The 17,250-nt window shown below is 41.4% G+C and overlaps 1 protein-coding gene across 2 annotated transcripts; it reads left to right on the top strand.

The window, feature by feature from the left end:
- Window positions 1-734: 734 nt before the first annotated feature.
- Window positions 735-15,390, top strand: RTCA (RNA 3'-terminal phosphate cyclase). Of its 2 annotated transcripts, XM_088153932.1 has the most exons (11): window positions 735-958; window positions 1,498-1,598; window positions 5,079-5,222; window positions 5,737-5,860; window positions 6,900-6,958; window positions 7,616-7,757; window positions 9,200-9,324; window positions 9,460-9,518; window positions 11,527-11,621; window positions 13,711-13,815; window positions 14,848-15,390. In XM_088153932.1, the coding sequence occupies exons 1-11, from the start codon at window positions 911-913 to the stop codon at window positions 14,944-14,946; spliced, it is 1,101 nt and encodes a 366-aa protein (XP_088010058.1). In that variant the 5' UTR covers window positions 735-910; the 3' UTR covers window positions 14,947-15,390. The 2 variants fall into 2 exon arrangements, with proteins under 2 accessions (XP_088010058.1, XP_088010057.1); XM_088153931.1 differs by lacking the exons at window positions 735-958; window positions 1,498-1,598 and adding an exon at window positions 2,051-2,132.
- The last annotated feature ends 1,860 nt before the right edge of the window (window positions 15,391-17,250 follow it).

The raw sequence follows: 17,250 nt of genomic DNA, 5'->3' as shown, positions 1-17,250 counted from the left end.
CTCATCAACTCACCATTCCCTTGAGACCCCCAAGCCTGATGATGGAACCAAGTCTTGAGGAAAATTAAGAGGGATGGGGCCAACCTCCTCTGAGGAGAGATGATGTTTCACAGGGCGGGACATCACCCGCCCCGCCCAGGTGAGGTTGGCTAGCGGGGTATCTGTGTTTGTGTGTGTGTACACACATTCACACGCTGCCTCTCACTCTCTGCACGTGTATGCACATCTCTCTCACCCACTACGGCTAAAAGGGATGCAGGTTTTCAGGCTATACAACTCTCTTAGGCAGCCTGCATCGTCTGTATCCTAGAGGCAATATATATATGATGTGGCCTGCTGCAACAACTTTCTCAAGCCCAATCTAAGTTCAGCGTGTCTTTTTCCGATTTCTTCAGTCCCGCCAATTGCGTTTATTCAACAGGCCTCATAAGGGTGTGAATCAGGTCACAAACGAAGGCTCCGCGTACCGATTCAGTCGAGCTCCGGCTGAAATGCAACTTACATATATTTAGGAGGAAAAAATAATAGCTCTCCTGGCAAAGGCTTTCGAAAAGCTGTATATCGAAATAACTTGGCAGTCGGAGAACCCAGCCTGCTCAGACAGCCGAAGACCCCACTTTCTAAGTCGCCGGAGCAACCGAGTCCCCGAGTGATGAGCTTCCGAACCCGCGGCAGCTGCGGCGCCCGGCCCCGTTCTGCGCCTGCTCCCCGCCCGCTTTCTCAGTAGAGGCTCAAAGCCGGAGGAGGTGGCGCCGCTGCCGCCGTGGCTGGATTTATCGCCCTGCGCGCTTGCCTTGCGCCGGGTTCCGGCCCCTCGCCTTTTCTGCTCCTGGGAGCGAGAGGGTTGATCTCTCGGAGGCGCCTCCTCAGTTGCAGGGCCCAGGACGCGGCCCCTCAGCGGCGGCCCACCATGGGCGACGAAGGCCGAGCGGAGATAGATGGCGGCATTATGGAAGGGGTGAGTTAGCGGGAGAGAGAATCGCGGGCAGCGGGGTCCTGGGGCGCAGGCTCGGGGCGGGGGAAGGAAGGAAGGAAGGAAGGAAGGAAGGGTTTGATAGGTATCGGAGGGCAGGTAAGAAGAGTGCTCGCCATTCTCATCATCGCTGGCAAAAAAGGTTAACCCCGTCTCTCCTTCCCCGAAGCAGAGTCCAAGACCATTCTGCCGTGGATCTTTTTAAATTTGGAAACGGGAATATTAGGCCTTGGGTTTCTCCTTTGCCAGCGGGTGTCTACAGGAACAGCTTGTGTATGCCTCCCATTGAGTGAATGAGTGTAAGAATTCCAGCCTTAGCGGCTGGCCTTGCTAAGCCCATCGATGACATCTGTGCTCACCCGCCCTAATACTCCGTCCCCCCCCCCCCCCAGTACTCCATCCGTTCTTTGAAAAAGGGCATTACAGGACCCGTGAACTTGACACAGGTTGAACCCTGGGTAGGTTTTCCAATCTTCAGCAACAGCTGCAGTTTTATGAGGTTTGATGATCTACCTCTCTTGCAGGGCGGCCAGATCTTGCGGGTTTCTACAGCTCTGAGTTGCTTGCTCAGGACACCTTTGCAGGTGAAAAATATCAGAGCTGGCAGGAGTCAGCCTGGCCTAAGGTAAATCCTGGTGAATTGTTGGGAAAGTGGATTTCTTTAGAGCTAATCTTAGGGGAAAAAATGCTATCGGATCATTGTAGCTCATGTTTGTGCTGGATTTGTGGAGAAGTTCACAAAAATTACTAAAACCCTTTTAGTTTTTATGGTGGCTACAAAGGAGCACCCATTTTCCAATGGCTATCAAGGATAAAGGCTCTCTCAAATCAAGCTTGACTCCTGGTGAGTCCATGTAGTATTCAAGCAACAGTAAGGAAGTAGATGATTTGGCATTGGAAGCCCTGAAATTCTCTGGGTGATCCAAATAGTAACCAGGTCCAAACTCAGAAACATCACCCAGATGCTGCCATCTGCTGGCATAACCATTCTTGAGCTGGTGTTGGTATGCTAGACTGGTTTAAGCTATGTTGTTAGGCTTAGTTCTCATTGTGGTTTTAAACCTCTGTTTTTCACAGACCGTGAGGGAATGCCTGTGGACCTCCAGAGGCTGCTAAACTGAAATTCCCAGCATCCTCAGCCAGCATGACCAATAGTGAGGTATATTAGGAGTTGTGGTTTAACAGCATCTAGATCAGTGCTTCTCAACCTTGGCAACTTTAAGATGCGTGGACTTCAACTCCCAGAATTCCCCAGCCAGCCATGCCAAGGTTGAGAAGCACTGATCTGGAGACCCACAAGTTTGTTTTCCCTGCTCTATGCTACTTCAAGGTGCAATGGGGGCTGGATGCTTTCCATATCAAAAAAATAAACCCTTTATATGGAAAACTTGTTTAGTATTGGAGTGTTCAGTACTGACCTGTAATGTTCTATGTCAGAATCTGTTAATAAACTTTCTGGATCAGATCAGAAATAGATTAGTACAGCACAGAGTTAGCTTTGCAATAAATCCAGTGCACTTTGCTACCAGTGATATATGGCTGCTGGTGATATCACTGAACTTTTTATGCTGAATGTTCATGCTTGCAGGGCAGGTGGCATAGAGTATTGGACATACCTTAAAATAAAATCCATTTACCTTCTCTTCCAAATAAATTCCCACTAGTTACTCTCCTATATAAATGTTTACTTTCTGATACACTCTTCAATTGGCTGGTGTGGGTCTTCCGGGTTGGGTGGCCGTGTTCTGGAAGTTTTGTTTCCTAACGTTTCACCCGCATCTTCAGAGGGCAGGAGCAGTTCTCTCTGTGCCCAGGATGATGTGACCCTGTTGTGGGTATTTATAGAGATCAGCGAGGGTGCCTGAAGGGGGGGGGGGGTGTTTGTGGGGGTTTGGGTTAACGATTGGCTGCTGTTTTGGTGTCAGAATCTGTGTGTATCTTCCTGGGGGTTAGGCAGGGTTTTTTCTATTGAGTTGTTAATGAGTGGCTGCTGGTGATTAGAATGTTCATTGTGTGAATTGTTCACGCGTCCTGGTGGTTGAGCTGAGTTCGTTGACCTTTTGCAGGCTGTATTTTTCAGGATTGGTAGCCAGGTTTTGTTGATTTTTAGACTCTCTTTTTTATTGTAACTGTGCTGGTGTTGGTGAATCTCAGTGGCTTCCCGGTATAGCCTGGTATAGTGGCTGTTGGTGTGGTCCAGTATCTCTGTGTTTTCAAATAGGATTTTGTGTCCAGTATGCTTGAGAGCATGTTCAGCTACTGCAGATTTTTTTGGTTGCTGTAGTCTGCAGTGTCTTTCGTGTTCTTTTATCCTGGTATGGATGCTGCGTTTTGTGGTCCCGATGCAGCATCCATACCAGGATAAAAGAACACGAAAGACACTGCAGACTACAGCAGCCAGAAAAATCTGCAGTAGCTGAACATGCTCTCAAGCACACTGGACACAAAATCCTATTTGAAAACACAGATACTGGACCACACCAACAGCCACTATACCAGGCTATACCAGGAAGCCATTGAGATTCACCAACACCAGCACAGTTTCAGTAAAAAAGAGGAAAGTCTAAAAATCAACAAAACCTGGCTACCAATCCTGAAAAATACAGCCTGCAAAAGGTCAACGAACTCAGCTCAACCACCAGGACGCGTGAACAATTCACACAATGAACATTCTAATCACCAGCAGCCACTCGTTAACAACTCAATAGACAAAACCCTGCCTAACCCCCAGGAAGATACACACAGATTCTGACACCAAAACAGCAGCCAATCGTTAACCCAAACCCCCACAAACACCCCCCCCCCTTCAGGCACCCTCGCTGATCTCTATAAATACCCACAACAGGGTCACATCATCCTGGGCACAGAGAGAACTGCTCCTGCCCTCTGAAGATGCGGGTGAAACGTTAGGAAACAAAACTTCCAGAACATGGCCACACAGCCCGGAAGACCCACACCAGCCATCGTATTCCGGCTGTGAAAGCCTTCGACAATACACTCTTCAATTCATCACAGTTCAAGATTGTCCTCAGAATCTTTCTGATATGTTTCCCTGCTTGATGACTTCTGATAGATTTAGTTCCGGTGCAAGATGAAATGGTAGAATTACAGAATTTACTTTCTGGAATGTAAGAGATTCATGGAAGGATCTGATCTAACAACTAAGAGCAGGGTGCCTAGCCTGAGTAGTAGAAAAAATAATTACAAGCTGCCTCAGTTAACTTGCAGTTTATTTTGGTTAGGCATTTGGGCATCTTTTCTCATTATGTATATAGCAGGGATGATCTGAAATGGGAAAAAGAGACTAATGCTTCTTTGGCTATAAAACTGCCTTAAAACTCTTCTGTAGATATTTTCACCTTTTATGCATCTACAGACATGCCTGTGGATGAATAAAAGTATAGCAGCTTGCCCAAGTCCTGTTAGGATGGCATTGTGGCATTGAATGATATTATGTTGTACTATATGGTTGTACACATTAGATTATGTTGTTTTATTTTTACTCCTATTATTTATATCCTGTCTTTTAGGGCACAGGTCCTATCAAAGTCACTTCAACAATCATAAATTATGTTATTTTTTATTTCTCAGGCTTATGTGCTGCTTCTATCATAAAACTGATTCTCAGTGGCAAGCCAATAGCAGTTAAAATATAATATATGTAATGAATAAACAATATAATGACTAACAAAAATATCTTTTTAAACCTATCATTCTTATACAATATAACATCCCCCTCCCATTCTCATGTTGACATCCTGTTGTCTCTCTCCCTACTCTGTGTAACAGATTGCTGAGGAAGGAATATATATCACACTTGTCAGAAGTCTGAATTGATTGCTTAGAGAAGGATTTTGAAACCACAGGCCTTGTGAAATTAGGTGAAGGGCACCCATTTCCTTATCCTGGATAAGGATTGGGAATAATTGTCACTTGCTTGTCAAGGGGTTGTTGCTACTCTTTCTGGGCTAGTAGGGAAATGGCTAATCGGCCTGTGATGTAGGAAGGTCATCACTACAAGGCACACCCAAGGTGAGCATCCTTTGTATCAGGAATGCATGCCCAGGCTTTTTTTATGTTCTAATTCAATGTATTTGACTTGAAGGCCTCAGCACCTGTCTGGATTGGAAATGGTTCGTGATCTGTGTGATGGGCAGATGGAAGGTGGAGAAATCGGGTCAACAGAGATCACCTTCATGCCTGGGAAGATCAAGGGTGGAACTCACATAGCAGACACTAAAACAGCAGGGTATTCTTTTCTGCATTTGTATTAATTAGCGCTCAATTTTGAAGAGAAACTGTTAAAGCTATAGACTTGTGTCCTTCCAGATGTATTGGATAACAATTCTTCGTCACCAGTCAGGGATGGCTGAGTATGATATGGGAATTGTAGTCCAATGCACCTAGAAGACACCAGATGAAGAAAGGCCTTGCTGCAAAATGAAAGAAAAGGTATAAATATGCATGTGCACACACACACACACACGCACGTGCGCATACACACACATACAGACGCCTTAGATAGATATTGTGTGTGTGGCAGAAATAATAGCTCTTTCATAAACACTCATCTTTTATGACTCTCTGTATGACCTGATCATCTTTTGTGTGTGTGTGTATAGATTCTGCTGTTTTCTAAAAATAATTCTTTTGTAAGGAGCATTTTTCTCTTGTGTAGATTTTTCCCTTTTGTGGATCCTGGAGCTGGGAACATAATGAGAACATAAACCTATTTTCTCTATGCATTTTTTTTTTTACCATAGGAGTGTTTGCTTGCTAATGCAAGTAGCAATGCCCTGTGTCCTTTTTGCGGCCTCTCCTTCTGAACTTCGTTTGAAAGGAGGCACCAATGCAGAGATGGCTCCTCAGATTGACTATACGTTAATGGTAAACAGAAGTTCATTTGCTTAAAGTTGGGCCTTTGATCTTGCAGTCCGAGTTATCCTTCATTTTCGATTGTTTCACAATAGACGTCTCTGATCAGCTTTACCGATGCAGACACTGGGAATATGTTCACTAGATTTGTTGGTCCTCAAGCATTTTTATCATCCATCTGCCTGAAAATACAGCAGGAAAGAAAAGAAAAATCAGCTTTTAAAAGTCCCCATAAAAAAAGTGGGAGCAGTTAAGCAAGGCTAAAATCAAGCATAGGAGGTTAAAAAAAAAATCATGATGGCCATGAGCCAAGATTACCCCTTTTTTATATGTGTTCTGATGCACATAAAAGGGGAAGAGCTTCAGTTGCGGCCATGTTAACTTTTTAAAGCCCTTTTGTGGACATCTCTGGTGAAACAGTGCTAAAGCTGATCAGACCAATGTTAAAGCAAGTTAAAACTGCTTTAATCAATTTACTCAAATTGTAATAAATGCCTCCCTACCTATTCATTTGGAAACTCAGTTCTCGCTTGTCACAAGCAATGAGGTGAATAATTATTTCCAAATTTTGTTTGCTTCTTGAAATTACTCAGTTGGATGCTAAATATTTTTTATTGTTGAAAATAATAGGATTGTGTGGATAATATGGCACATCTGCCCCCAAACCCTTTTCTTTTATGTACAAAGGAGTAAGCTATGAGCTTCTACTTCTAGTTCGTGGCAGATTAGAATATGCTACTTTGTCCCAAGCATATAGAACTGATGTGCACAAATCATACTTTGTCCTTAAAACATGAAGAAATTATAGTTTTTGATAGCAAACTATGGTTTATGGAAATGACAGTTTTCCATACTCCAACAAAATAGGAGTGAGGCCGATAGATAGATAGATAGATAGATAGATAGATTATCTATCTATCTATCTATCTATCTATCTATCTATCTATCTATCTATCTATTTTCCCCATTACTCTGGCAACATAATTAAAAGGGATCTTTACTCATTACAATGATGTACCTGTATTTTTCAGCAAATGTATTTACTCTGCAGGTCTTCAAGCCAATGGTTGAGAAGTTTGGTTTGACTCTAGACTGTGACATAAAAAGGAGGTGAGTTCTAGTTGTATGTGGACTTGTGTCTTGTCTCTATGATTGCAAATTTCCATATCCAATAACTTTCCTGCATTTTGGCAACAACAGACATTCCCTTTAACTTATATCCTGCTTTAATGGCCTTCTAAGACAGAGGTGCAAAAACTAAGGCCCCAAAGTTGTAGTGTAGCCTCCCTTAAGCTCTTTCATAACTTGTAACTTGTCTAAGTTGTTAAATAATATGGAGAATAATCATGCACTGTATTTAATTAATGAAATTGTGACTCCATTAAACTGAATTGCCTTTTGATTTTCTCCTTCACTTCTTTGCCCTGGTTTTGTTTCCTTTTTGGAATTTGCACATCACTCAAAGCCAGGTGATATCAGTGTCACACCAAGGGGACTAGACGTGCCTTAAGAGTAGAGGGTGAGGTGATAGCTCCTTCTGCTTTTGAGCCTCCTCCTCCATGAATACTTACTTACTGGACCCCTGATGTTCATAGCCTGCTTGTGAGCTTCTCAAAAATTCTCTAATGGGGTGGTGTAGGAAATAGAACACTACATTAAATAAGCTTTTTGCAGGACTACTATTTATGTTTAAGGTTTATCTTTAATGGCAGAAAAAAATCAACTTGTTATTTTGAACTCTGCTTGTGTTTCATTACTTTTTAACAGGGGCTACTATCCCAAAGGGGGTGGTGAAGTGGTTGTCCGAATGTCCCCAGTTAAGCAGCTAAACCCAATCAATTTAACTGACCGTGGCATTGTGGCCAAGATACATGGAAGAGCCTTTGTAGCTGGAGCTTTGCCAATCAAAGTAAGTATGTCTAATAGATTTAGGCAAGAAAAAGGGCTTGTCCTGTAAGATTTGGATCCAAAGTTGGATAGAGTTCACAGTGCTTTAAGTTATAATGTGGTTTGTTTGGTTTGGTTTACAAGTTAGGATTTGTAAATCATAGCTTATGATTTCCCATTTGGTGTGCACCCATCCTCTGGTTATCAGCAAGTTATTGTTAAGCTAGTTAAGGCTTAGAAAGATGCCACGCTACCTTGAAAAAAATTTGTGGGCAATTTAGTCATGATAACAGCATAATAAAGTGGACATATTATATTTCTGCACTTGTTGCCTTATTAAGAAATTTGTTATGTAATCATAAGGCTAAAAATAAATAGCTCCATTGTAAAGAACATCCTTTGCCTGAAGGAGGTCCCAGATTGAGTCCTTTAACTGGCATCTTCAGTTATGACAGGACAACAAAACAAATAAGAAGGACATTTGCCTAAGATGTGGCAAGTTCTGGTCAGAGTTGACAGTAGTGGGCAAGATGGACAAATAGCCTAACCTGGTACAATATAGCATTTCCATTTTTGAAAGATGGGGATTATGAGTGGCCCCTAAATGTGCCTAGGACTTGATTATAAGAGCACCACTGCATAGGTTATTACAAAAGATTAATAAGTAATTCCAAAAAACCCGAGTCAGACAGCCAAATATGATACATGAAAAAGGTGATGTAACATAACGGCTGAGAGTTTGACTCTCACCTTGTCCAGAAGGTTATTTGGTAGCCTTAGAAAAATCCCCTTTTTGTTCTTCATATCAGCCTTCCATCTGCTGAATGAGTCAAATAAGCCATGTCTGTCTTACAAGTTAGCATAAGACAGGTTGATAAGAACCCTGTAAAACTGCTCTGTAGGTGACTGATCACAGGACTGAGATTTGCTCTGAGGGAAGGTTTTCAGATGAGGCCTCCTTTCTGTAGCAGGGTTACCTAACCTGAGGCCCTAAGGCTGTTTGACACACACCCTGAGTCTTCAGTGTGGCCTCTAGAACCCCTCCAGAAGTTGCATTGACATTGTAGTTTTTTTTTCTTCACCAGAAAACTCAATAAACCCAAGGGCGGTATTCTTATTACTGTGTTTGATTCAGTTTAAAGATTTTAATGTTTATTTCTTTTTCCAACGTACTTGAGTTCAGCCCCTGACTTGCCATTCAAACACTAAGTAGAATCCACAACCTGAAATAGGTTGAATGTCCCTGCTGTATAAAACTCTGTAGAAATAGCAAGGATCACCAGGCAGGGTATTCTAAGCAAACTAAGTCTCTAGATCAGCTTTTTAGAAGGCATCATTTGCAAATCTTCGGCAAAATTGCAATCTTTCCCCATCCTCTTTCCATGTAAAATACATATATGATGGAAAGCTTTTGCATTGGGGATTCCATATGACTATTAAACTCATTTTATTTCGTTACTTTAGGTAGCCAAAGATATGGCTTCTGCTGCAGTGAAATGCATCAGGAAGGAGATCCGGGATCTTTATGTCAATATTCAGGCTGTTAGAGAGCCGGATAATGAGGCCTTTGGAACAGGATCTGGGATTATGTGAGTGGGTTTGGTTGTCATTTGAGCAGGCCAGTTTATGGCCAAGGTTTCTTTGGAGCTGTTTTGGGGAAGACAAGGTGGGGTGGGCATCAACGTTTTCATATAATTCTATAAGTAAATTTTTACCTTATTTAGAATTGTTGCAGAGACATCCACTGGCTGCTTGCTAGCAGGATCATCCCTTGGTAAAAGAGGTGAGAACTTTAGGCACTAGGACATTGCTTCATGCGAGTTACCTTCTCATTATCCATTTTGCAGAAGGCTCTTGCTTTATGTTTACAAACCAAAAGTATGATCGTGTCTTCCCTAGCATCACATCTCCAGTTCCTTTCTCAGGATTAATATGATTTATATGCTTAGCAGATGACAGCTTTGTTACAACACATGGGTGCTCTAGAACAAAGACTTCTTATTAGAAATAGAGCACTTGCCCTGGTTAAGTCTGTAAGCTTAGTTCTGAAGAGGGAGTGTGCATGTGTAAGAGGAGAAGTGAGATAGTATCTGCCTTCTCTGCCCCTTATACACAGATCTTTCTTCTAAACCAGCTGGAAAAAGAGGCTGTGATGACAGGGTGCACTGTTGTTTAATATAATGCAAGTAATGGATTAATCAGACACTTCCTTATAAGGGAAGTGGGGCAGAAGGCTAAGAGAACTTGGGGGGAAGAAGGAGGAGAGAAGAGAGAGGAGATTAACAAAAAGGGAAAGGAAAGGAAAGGAAAGGAGAAAGGAAAGGAAAGGAGAAAGGAAAGGAAAGGAGAAAGGAAAGGAAAGGAGAAAGGAAAGGAAAGGAAAGGAAAGGAAAGGAAAGGAAAGGAAAATTTTTAGAAGAAAAAAGAGACCTTGGTGGCCATAACTATCATTTTATAAATAAGCATGGAGTGTTGCTGATATCACATCCCAAATTATCTACCATATAATATTATTGTTAAATAAAAAAATGTTTTTGTACAGTTAGCCCTCTGAATAATTAAATGGCAGAGTATGTGTCATATTTTCCCACTCCCAATATTTATGATATGTTGCTGCTAGGAAAAGCGCTTGAGGAGACAACTTCAGTATAAGAACTCTGGGTCTACCATTTTGGGTGGTGGCCATGAGATTGTAAACAATATTTATTCCTCTAATGGAGTTTGAGGAAATTATGCCACTCCTGACCAAGTGGAGACAGTTTTAACTGTATAGATACTCATTAGCGCAGAAACTGCTGTTGATGTGGGTTGAGAGCTGTCATGAAAATGAGGTGTGTTTAAACAGGTATTAGATATGGAGAAGATACATTTGTTAGCAGCAATCATCTTGACAAGAACTTTAATTTTGAGAGACAATGTATCTTTGAATGCTGTTTGCAGCAGTCTGTTCTGTTTGTTGGTTTCTAGAAACATATTTGCAGGCATTTTGGTAGAGTCAGTTTTGAAGTTTTTTCCTTAAACATGATGACAACAAAAATAACTTCTTAAATGCAGCAGGGAATATCTTAAGGGAATATCTTTTCAACAAGAATTGGCCATGGAACTGGCCCAGTATATCTTGAGGGAATGAGGTCTACACTTTGGAGGGTCATCTAGAATTTAGATGAGCCCTTTCTAACGTGCTGATCTCCCCTATGTTGGGATTATAATTCCCAGAATTTTCAACACATCTGGAGGATAACTGATTTGGAAAGGCTGATCTAAATATAGCATGAAACCTTGTTTTAATGAAATAAGGGGGAGGGTGTCCATTATTCACAAATATATTTTAAATGCAAACCTACATTGAAGTAGTGATTACTTCATAATGCCAGTGACATGATTTGCATCCACTTACTTCATTCACATAATTATGTTATCATGCAAGAGATTTCAGTGCTGTGGAAACTGGTCCATTGCATGCAAAGTTCATTGTATCAAGGTTCACTAAATCAAGCTCTTACTATAGCACATAGCTGAGAGAAGCCATGATGTATATTCTGTTACAGTGCATTCTAAATCAAATAAAATTTTATGAGTATACTTGCATATAATTTCATAACAAAGCAAAACTTCATACATAAGTCTCCCTGATTACCTTGTAAAAATGAATGAATCTCTTTTATAACTGAATTATAAAAAAATAAATCAAAAGATAGAAATCCACTATGAATACATTTTCATTTATTAAAGAGGCAATCTTGTTATAGGAATTTTATTTAAATCATCTCTCCACTTAATTTTTCTCACAGGTAAAAATGCAGACAAAGTTGGAATCGAAGCGGCAGAGATGTTGCTGGGAAATCTTCGGCATGGTGGTGCTGTGGATGATTATCTGCAGGACCAGGTAAGATCTGCACGTGGGAAATCTCTCACAAGAAAGCTGAAATATCACATGTACACATACACCTTCTCACACACGTGGATTAGGATTCCAAGGAGTTACTGCTTCAGTATCCAGGTTTTCTCAATCTGTTGCCCACTAGCTATGGTGGCCTGTAATTCCCATCTTGCCAACTGCAGGTGAATGGGAGTTGTAATCCAACACAGCTGGAGAGCAAAGTTGGAAGAAAATTGTTTGGCAGAATAATTCCTGAGGTTTATTAGGAACATTCTAATAATAAATTACTCCAACCTCACTGGAAAAAAATAAAGAGACAACTATCACTCCCCATTCTTTTTTTGTTTTTTTAAACAGTATTTTATTTCAGTTGTATGCCATGAAGGAGAGTAAGCTTAGATCAGCTCTTGAGAGGGTTTAATTTTCTGCCCTGTTGGCGGAGCATGCTGGTGTCCCAGGAGAGCTTTGAGCCACATGGATCCCTGGCTTTCCTCTCCTTTTGTGTACCTCGATTGGGGGGCCTTTGTAGAGTTGAGATTTTCTGGCATTGGAAATACCAGCCACGATGGCTGTTAGTGAAAGGGAAAGGCAGATCTGACAAAGAAATCCACTTAATTCAGCAGACCTTCCTCTCAGGTCATTCTCTATGAAAGGTTCCCTTTCAACTCTACTTGCAATTCTGAAATGCCACTCTATAGCTTTGCAAATTTTGACAGACATTTACAAAGATTTTGGGCTACTTTTCTACAGCCTTATTTTTCTGTAAATTTGCCTTTTTTTAAAAAAAAATTAAAAACAGATACAGGTAGTCCTCGAGTTACGACTGCAATTGGTATCGGGATTGCCATCACTAAGCTATGCGGTCATGAAGTGCGACATCGCATGACCGCATCGCTTAGCAACGGCAATCCAAGCAGTCCTGGTTGTCATCATAACCCAAGATGTGCAGGTTGTTAAGCGGGAAGCAGAGGGAATCTCAGTAAAGAGCGCAGTGGTGCCTCAGGGAGGTGGGGGAGGCCCTGGGAGGCCCATCGCAGGCCATGCGCAAGTTGGGAGAGGGGGTGCTCAGTGCGGGGCAAGCTCAGAAAGGCCAGGGAATGAGGGTGCGGGCTGCATGCAACTGCAGGGAAGCTGTGGAAAGAGGGTGCAGGGTGCACGTGTGGGGAGGCTGTGGAAAGAGGGCGTGGGGTGCATGTGTGCAATTGCAGGGAGGCCATGGAAAGAAGGTGTGGGATGTATGTGTGTGTGCAAGCGCAGAGAGGCCATGGAAAGAGAGCATGAGGTGTGTGTGAGCAAAGAGGGGAAGGAGGGTGCAATGCATGTGAGTGAAGAAAGGTTGGGTGCGGGGGGGACTTACCCCAGTGACTTGCAACTTTCCTTGCCGGCTTCCTGTATTTTCATGATGCTAAATAGTTGTATTAATATAAAATAGCTTGAGATGAATTTACCAAAGTGATGCCCACCTTCTAGCCATTATGGCTAGGATTTTTAACACTGTACTCAGAAATTTTGACTAAAGTGGCCTGTTAATGAACTCTGTTTAACTAACAACAATAATAAAGCAGCATGCTCAAGAACTAGCCTGAAGATCCAGAATCTTTCCAGAGCATTAGAACCTTGTGTGAAACTGGAAAAGGTTGTAGGTTTAGTGTGTTTTACAACAGAGACAGTAAAGTGTGTTGTAGGAGGAAAGTCACGTTAATCTATCGTGGTAAAAAATCAGGAGGAGTCTGGGAGCACCTTTTCTGACTAATACATTTTATTAAGTAATAACAACCAGTAAGATTATTTTATCAGTATTTTTACATTCAGTGGCACTTACTCCTAATGATGTGTTCAGGATTGCAGCCTTAATCTGTTAATTATTGAAATAGAAACTTTTTTCAGTGACTTGACTGTAATCAGCTCGGGTAATTCAGAATGGTGCAAGCTATAAATACAAAAACATCTAGATGGAAAGGCATCCCATAAAAAAGATGCTCCACTCCAATAGTCAAGGAATGCTGTGTCTTTTTTTCTTCTTCTTTTATATCAGGGAGTAATTTATCACTTGAGGCATTCCTAATGCTGGTTGGCTGTTTTTTATCCCCTCCAGCTGATAATTTTCATGGCTTTAGCAAATGGGATTTCGAGAATGAGAACTGGACCAATTACGCTGCACACGGAAACTGCGATACATTTTGCAGAACTGCTGACGAAAGTGAGTATCGGTTTTCTTTACAGATCTTCAAAAGCTGTCAGTCTTACTCAAAGTGAACAAAGGGCTGGCCCAAGATGTTTCGCTGTCTGAAGCAAAAAATATGATGATGTCCTTCACAATTCTACATGCAAAGGAAAAAATGGCAATTATTTTCAACATTATATTAGGCCTAAGATAGGATGCATAACAATTGAGGTTTTATCTTTACTGTCCTCCAGCACCTACTCCTTGGGGTAGCTGCCTTGCCTTGTCTAATGGTTGATTTATGGAGTAGTTGGCCTGAGGATCTGTTTTTAACCATCCACGGTTTGTACAATGGCTGCATATCGGCAGGATACAAGCTTGAGATTTCCCTGAAGATCATTAGTAGCAGCACACGTCATATATGTAAAGAATAATGTCTTTTTTGGGATGACATTCTGACTTTAGAATGTTCTCTTTGGGGAAGTTCAACTGGTGCTAACATTACAGTATTAATAAATATCACCTTACAGATAGTCCTCACTTACCGACTGCCTCGTTCAACGACTGTTTGAAATTACAATGGCACTGAAAAAGTAGGTTTAAGACCGGTCCTTGAACTTACAGCCATCACAGCATCCCCATGGTCACATAATTGCAATTTGGTGCTTGGCAACTGGTGTGCATTAATGATGGTCACAGCATCCTGCAGTCACGTGATCACCATTTGTGATTTTCAGAGCTGGCTTCCAACAAGCAGAGTCAGTGGGGAAGCCATCAGGAAGTTGCAAATTGCAGTAACATGATGTTGCACTTAATGACCCATGGTGATTTGCTTAGCAACTGCAGCGGAACTGACATAAGTCCAGTGTGGTGACATGAAATTTTGCTTAGCGATGCAGTTGCTGGTCCCAATTGCAGTCGGTAAGCAAGGACTACCTGTATTGTATTTGTAATTTTTGAATTTTTTGTGTCTTGTACTTTGCCCAGTGTCCAATCCATGTGAAGAACAATTTCAGAAAGTTAATTAAAACAAGTTTATGGCAGTTTTTTTAAAATTTTTGTTTGCAGGCTAACTTTACAGTGACAAAATCAGAAGATGAAGAATCTTCCAAGGATGCCCATATTATTGAGTGCCAAGGAATCGGATTGCTAAACACCAATCTCTAGTTATTGCTCTTGGTGGGATGGTTTATTTTTATTTTGGTTTGGTTTTTTAATATCTATATAAATGTATTTGCACTACATTCACCGGAATGTTTGAATAAAGGTTGTGTGATTAGCAATTGCTTTAAATTAATTCCAATGAAGGGTAGTTCTTCTGGACTGTGAGCTAGATGGAATAGGCCATTGCTTACACAACAGATACCAGAGCAGCTGTTCAGGACAGATGCAACAGAGTTGGAAAATGATCTCTTCGGCTTTTAAAAATGTCTTCTAGGATTCAGTAATTATTTCTGCTCCCCCGGGGGTTGATCATATGCTGTGCCATGCAATATAATGGGTACAAAGATACAGCTATCTTTCTCATGCACACTCATACATATGTATTTTGTAATCACCTTGTTGCTCATAATTTCAGAAAGAAAATAAAGCAATTTCAACAGATAGAAATGATATTTAAGTTATACTTTCTTGAGGGTAGCTGGCACTGAATATTTGTCCTGATGTTTCATCATAAAGTCTTTCCAAATGTGTCCCTGTATAGTAATAGAAGCCAGAATGAATTGCTTTTTCTTTAATGAAAACAATTGTTCAGAAATAATTCCAGTAGTATGAATTGCCTGAAGGGGGCAACACATAACCACATCCACACTTTTCTGGATTTTCTTTTTTTCCTTCAAAAAACATTGTGTTATAAAGATACTTGTCATAGCATTCACTCCACAAAAACAGATCTACTTTTTCTGGCGTTTCTAGGGATTTTTCTAAAGCCCTTAATGTATTGATCAACCATTATGGAATCTTAAGAAGAGGACATTCTGGGCATCTGCTTTCATAGAATCCATGTGATCTACAGCTGAATCCCCCCATGCTAGTTGAGAATTATTATTGTGATTGGTTGCACAGTCAGCCAGATGTTTAGACTGGATTTGGCTTTTTTATCCACCTATTGAGTACTTCCCAAGGGCCTGGCATAGGCAGATATTGTTTGGTGGTGATGGTGGTGGTGTTATTTCAATTTGTATGGCCATCCATTTAACGTAAACGACTCTGGATGGCTCACAAGAAGTAAAAACAATAAAAAAGTTAAAAGCCAACATACAAACATATAAAAAATGTCCATAATCAATTTTAAAAATATAAAATCACAATCAGCAGCGGAATTCATTCTACATCAGCTCAATACAGCCATTGTAAGAGCTCCCCAACACTGCCAGAGTCCCAGGCACGGTGGCAGAGCCATGTCTTTGGGGCTTTCCTAATGGCCTAGAGGGTCAGGACCAATCTAAGATCAGAATGCTGCAGCTTGTAGTTCCAACATAACTGGAAAGTACTAGATTGGAGAAGGTTATAGCTGGAATGATGATTAAGTGCCATCAAGATGCCACCTGTTGATTCTTAGCAACCATATGGATAGATTCTTTCCAGAATGATCTGTCTTGGCCTTCTAGGTCTCTCAGTGATGTTTTCATTGCTGTCATAATTGAATCTATCCACCTTCCACTGGCCATCTACTTCCTCTTCAGCTTTCCAAGCATTATCGGAACCGGGACTTTGCATCATGTCCGAAATATTATAGTTGGAATGTTGATGCAGAAATCTTAAAGTTGTCATTGACAGACTAACCTGTTACTTTTTTTTTCCTATCCGTTCAGTCGTGTCCAGTTCTCCAAGACTGCCTGGACAAATCCCTGCAGTTTTCTTGGCAAGGGTTTTCAGAAGTGGTTTGCCATTGCCTCCTTCCTAGGGCTGAGAGAGAGCGACTGGCCCAAGGTCACCCAGCTGGCTTTGTGCCTAAGGTGGGACTAGAACTCTCAGTCTCCCAATTTCTAGCCTGATGCCTTAACCCAGTGTTGTCCAAACTTGGCCACTTTAAGATGAGTGGACTTCAACTCCCAGAATTCCCCACCCAGCCATGCTGGCTGGGGAATTCTGGGAGTTGAAGTCCACTCATCTTAAAGTGGCCAAGTTTGGACAACACTGCCTTAACCACTACACCACACTGGCTCTCAGCCTGTTACTTATAACATTCTAAATCAGATGAGGATAAATGTAGCATTCCAGATTCTGCTGAACTACAACTCCCAGCAGCCCTAGCCAGCATACTGTTGCCTACTTCTGTATTAAGCCATAATAATTCTTTAGTTTTGATTTAATGTTATGTATGAACTCAGCTACCATGGTTTGTTCAGCAAACCATGGCTTAGCATGCATAAATATGACTGTTCTCTGTTAATATAACACAGGGTTATATTAAATAACCCTGTGTTATATTAATATAGGGTTTATTTTAATTATTTGTTGAACATA

Source organism: Python bivittatus, unplaced genomic scaffold (genome assembly GCF_059951505.1).
Source record: "Python bivittatus isolate LINGU-HERP-01145 unplaced genomic scaffold, Pbiv_v1 ctg000700_np1212, whole genome shotgun sequence".
Lineage (NCBI taxonomy): Eukaryota > Metazoa > Chordata > Lepidosauria > Squamata > Pythonidae > Python > Python bivittatus.
Note: the sequence above shows the minus strand (reverse complement) of the source record. Positions and strands in the feature narration are given on the sequence as shown.

What these genes read in the sequence shown, in the direction of transcription:
- RTCA (XM_088153932.1), top strand. Translation starts at nt 911, where the DNA reads ATGGGCGACGAAGGCCGAGCGGAGATAGATGGCGGCATTATGGAAGGG. An exon ending in AGATTGACTATACGTTAATG is followed by an intron (nt 5,861 to 6,899) that starts GTAAACAGAAGT and finishes TTTACTCTGCAG; the next exon opens with GTCTTCAAGCCAATGGTTGA. An exon ending in TTGCAGAACTGCTGACGAAA is followed by an intron (nt 13,816 to 14,847) that starts GTGAGTATCGGT and finishes TTTTGTTTGCAG; the next exon opens with GCTAACTTTACAGTGACAAA.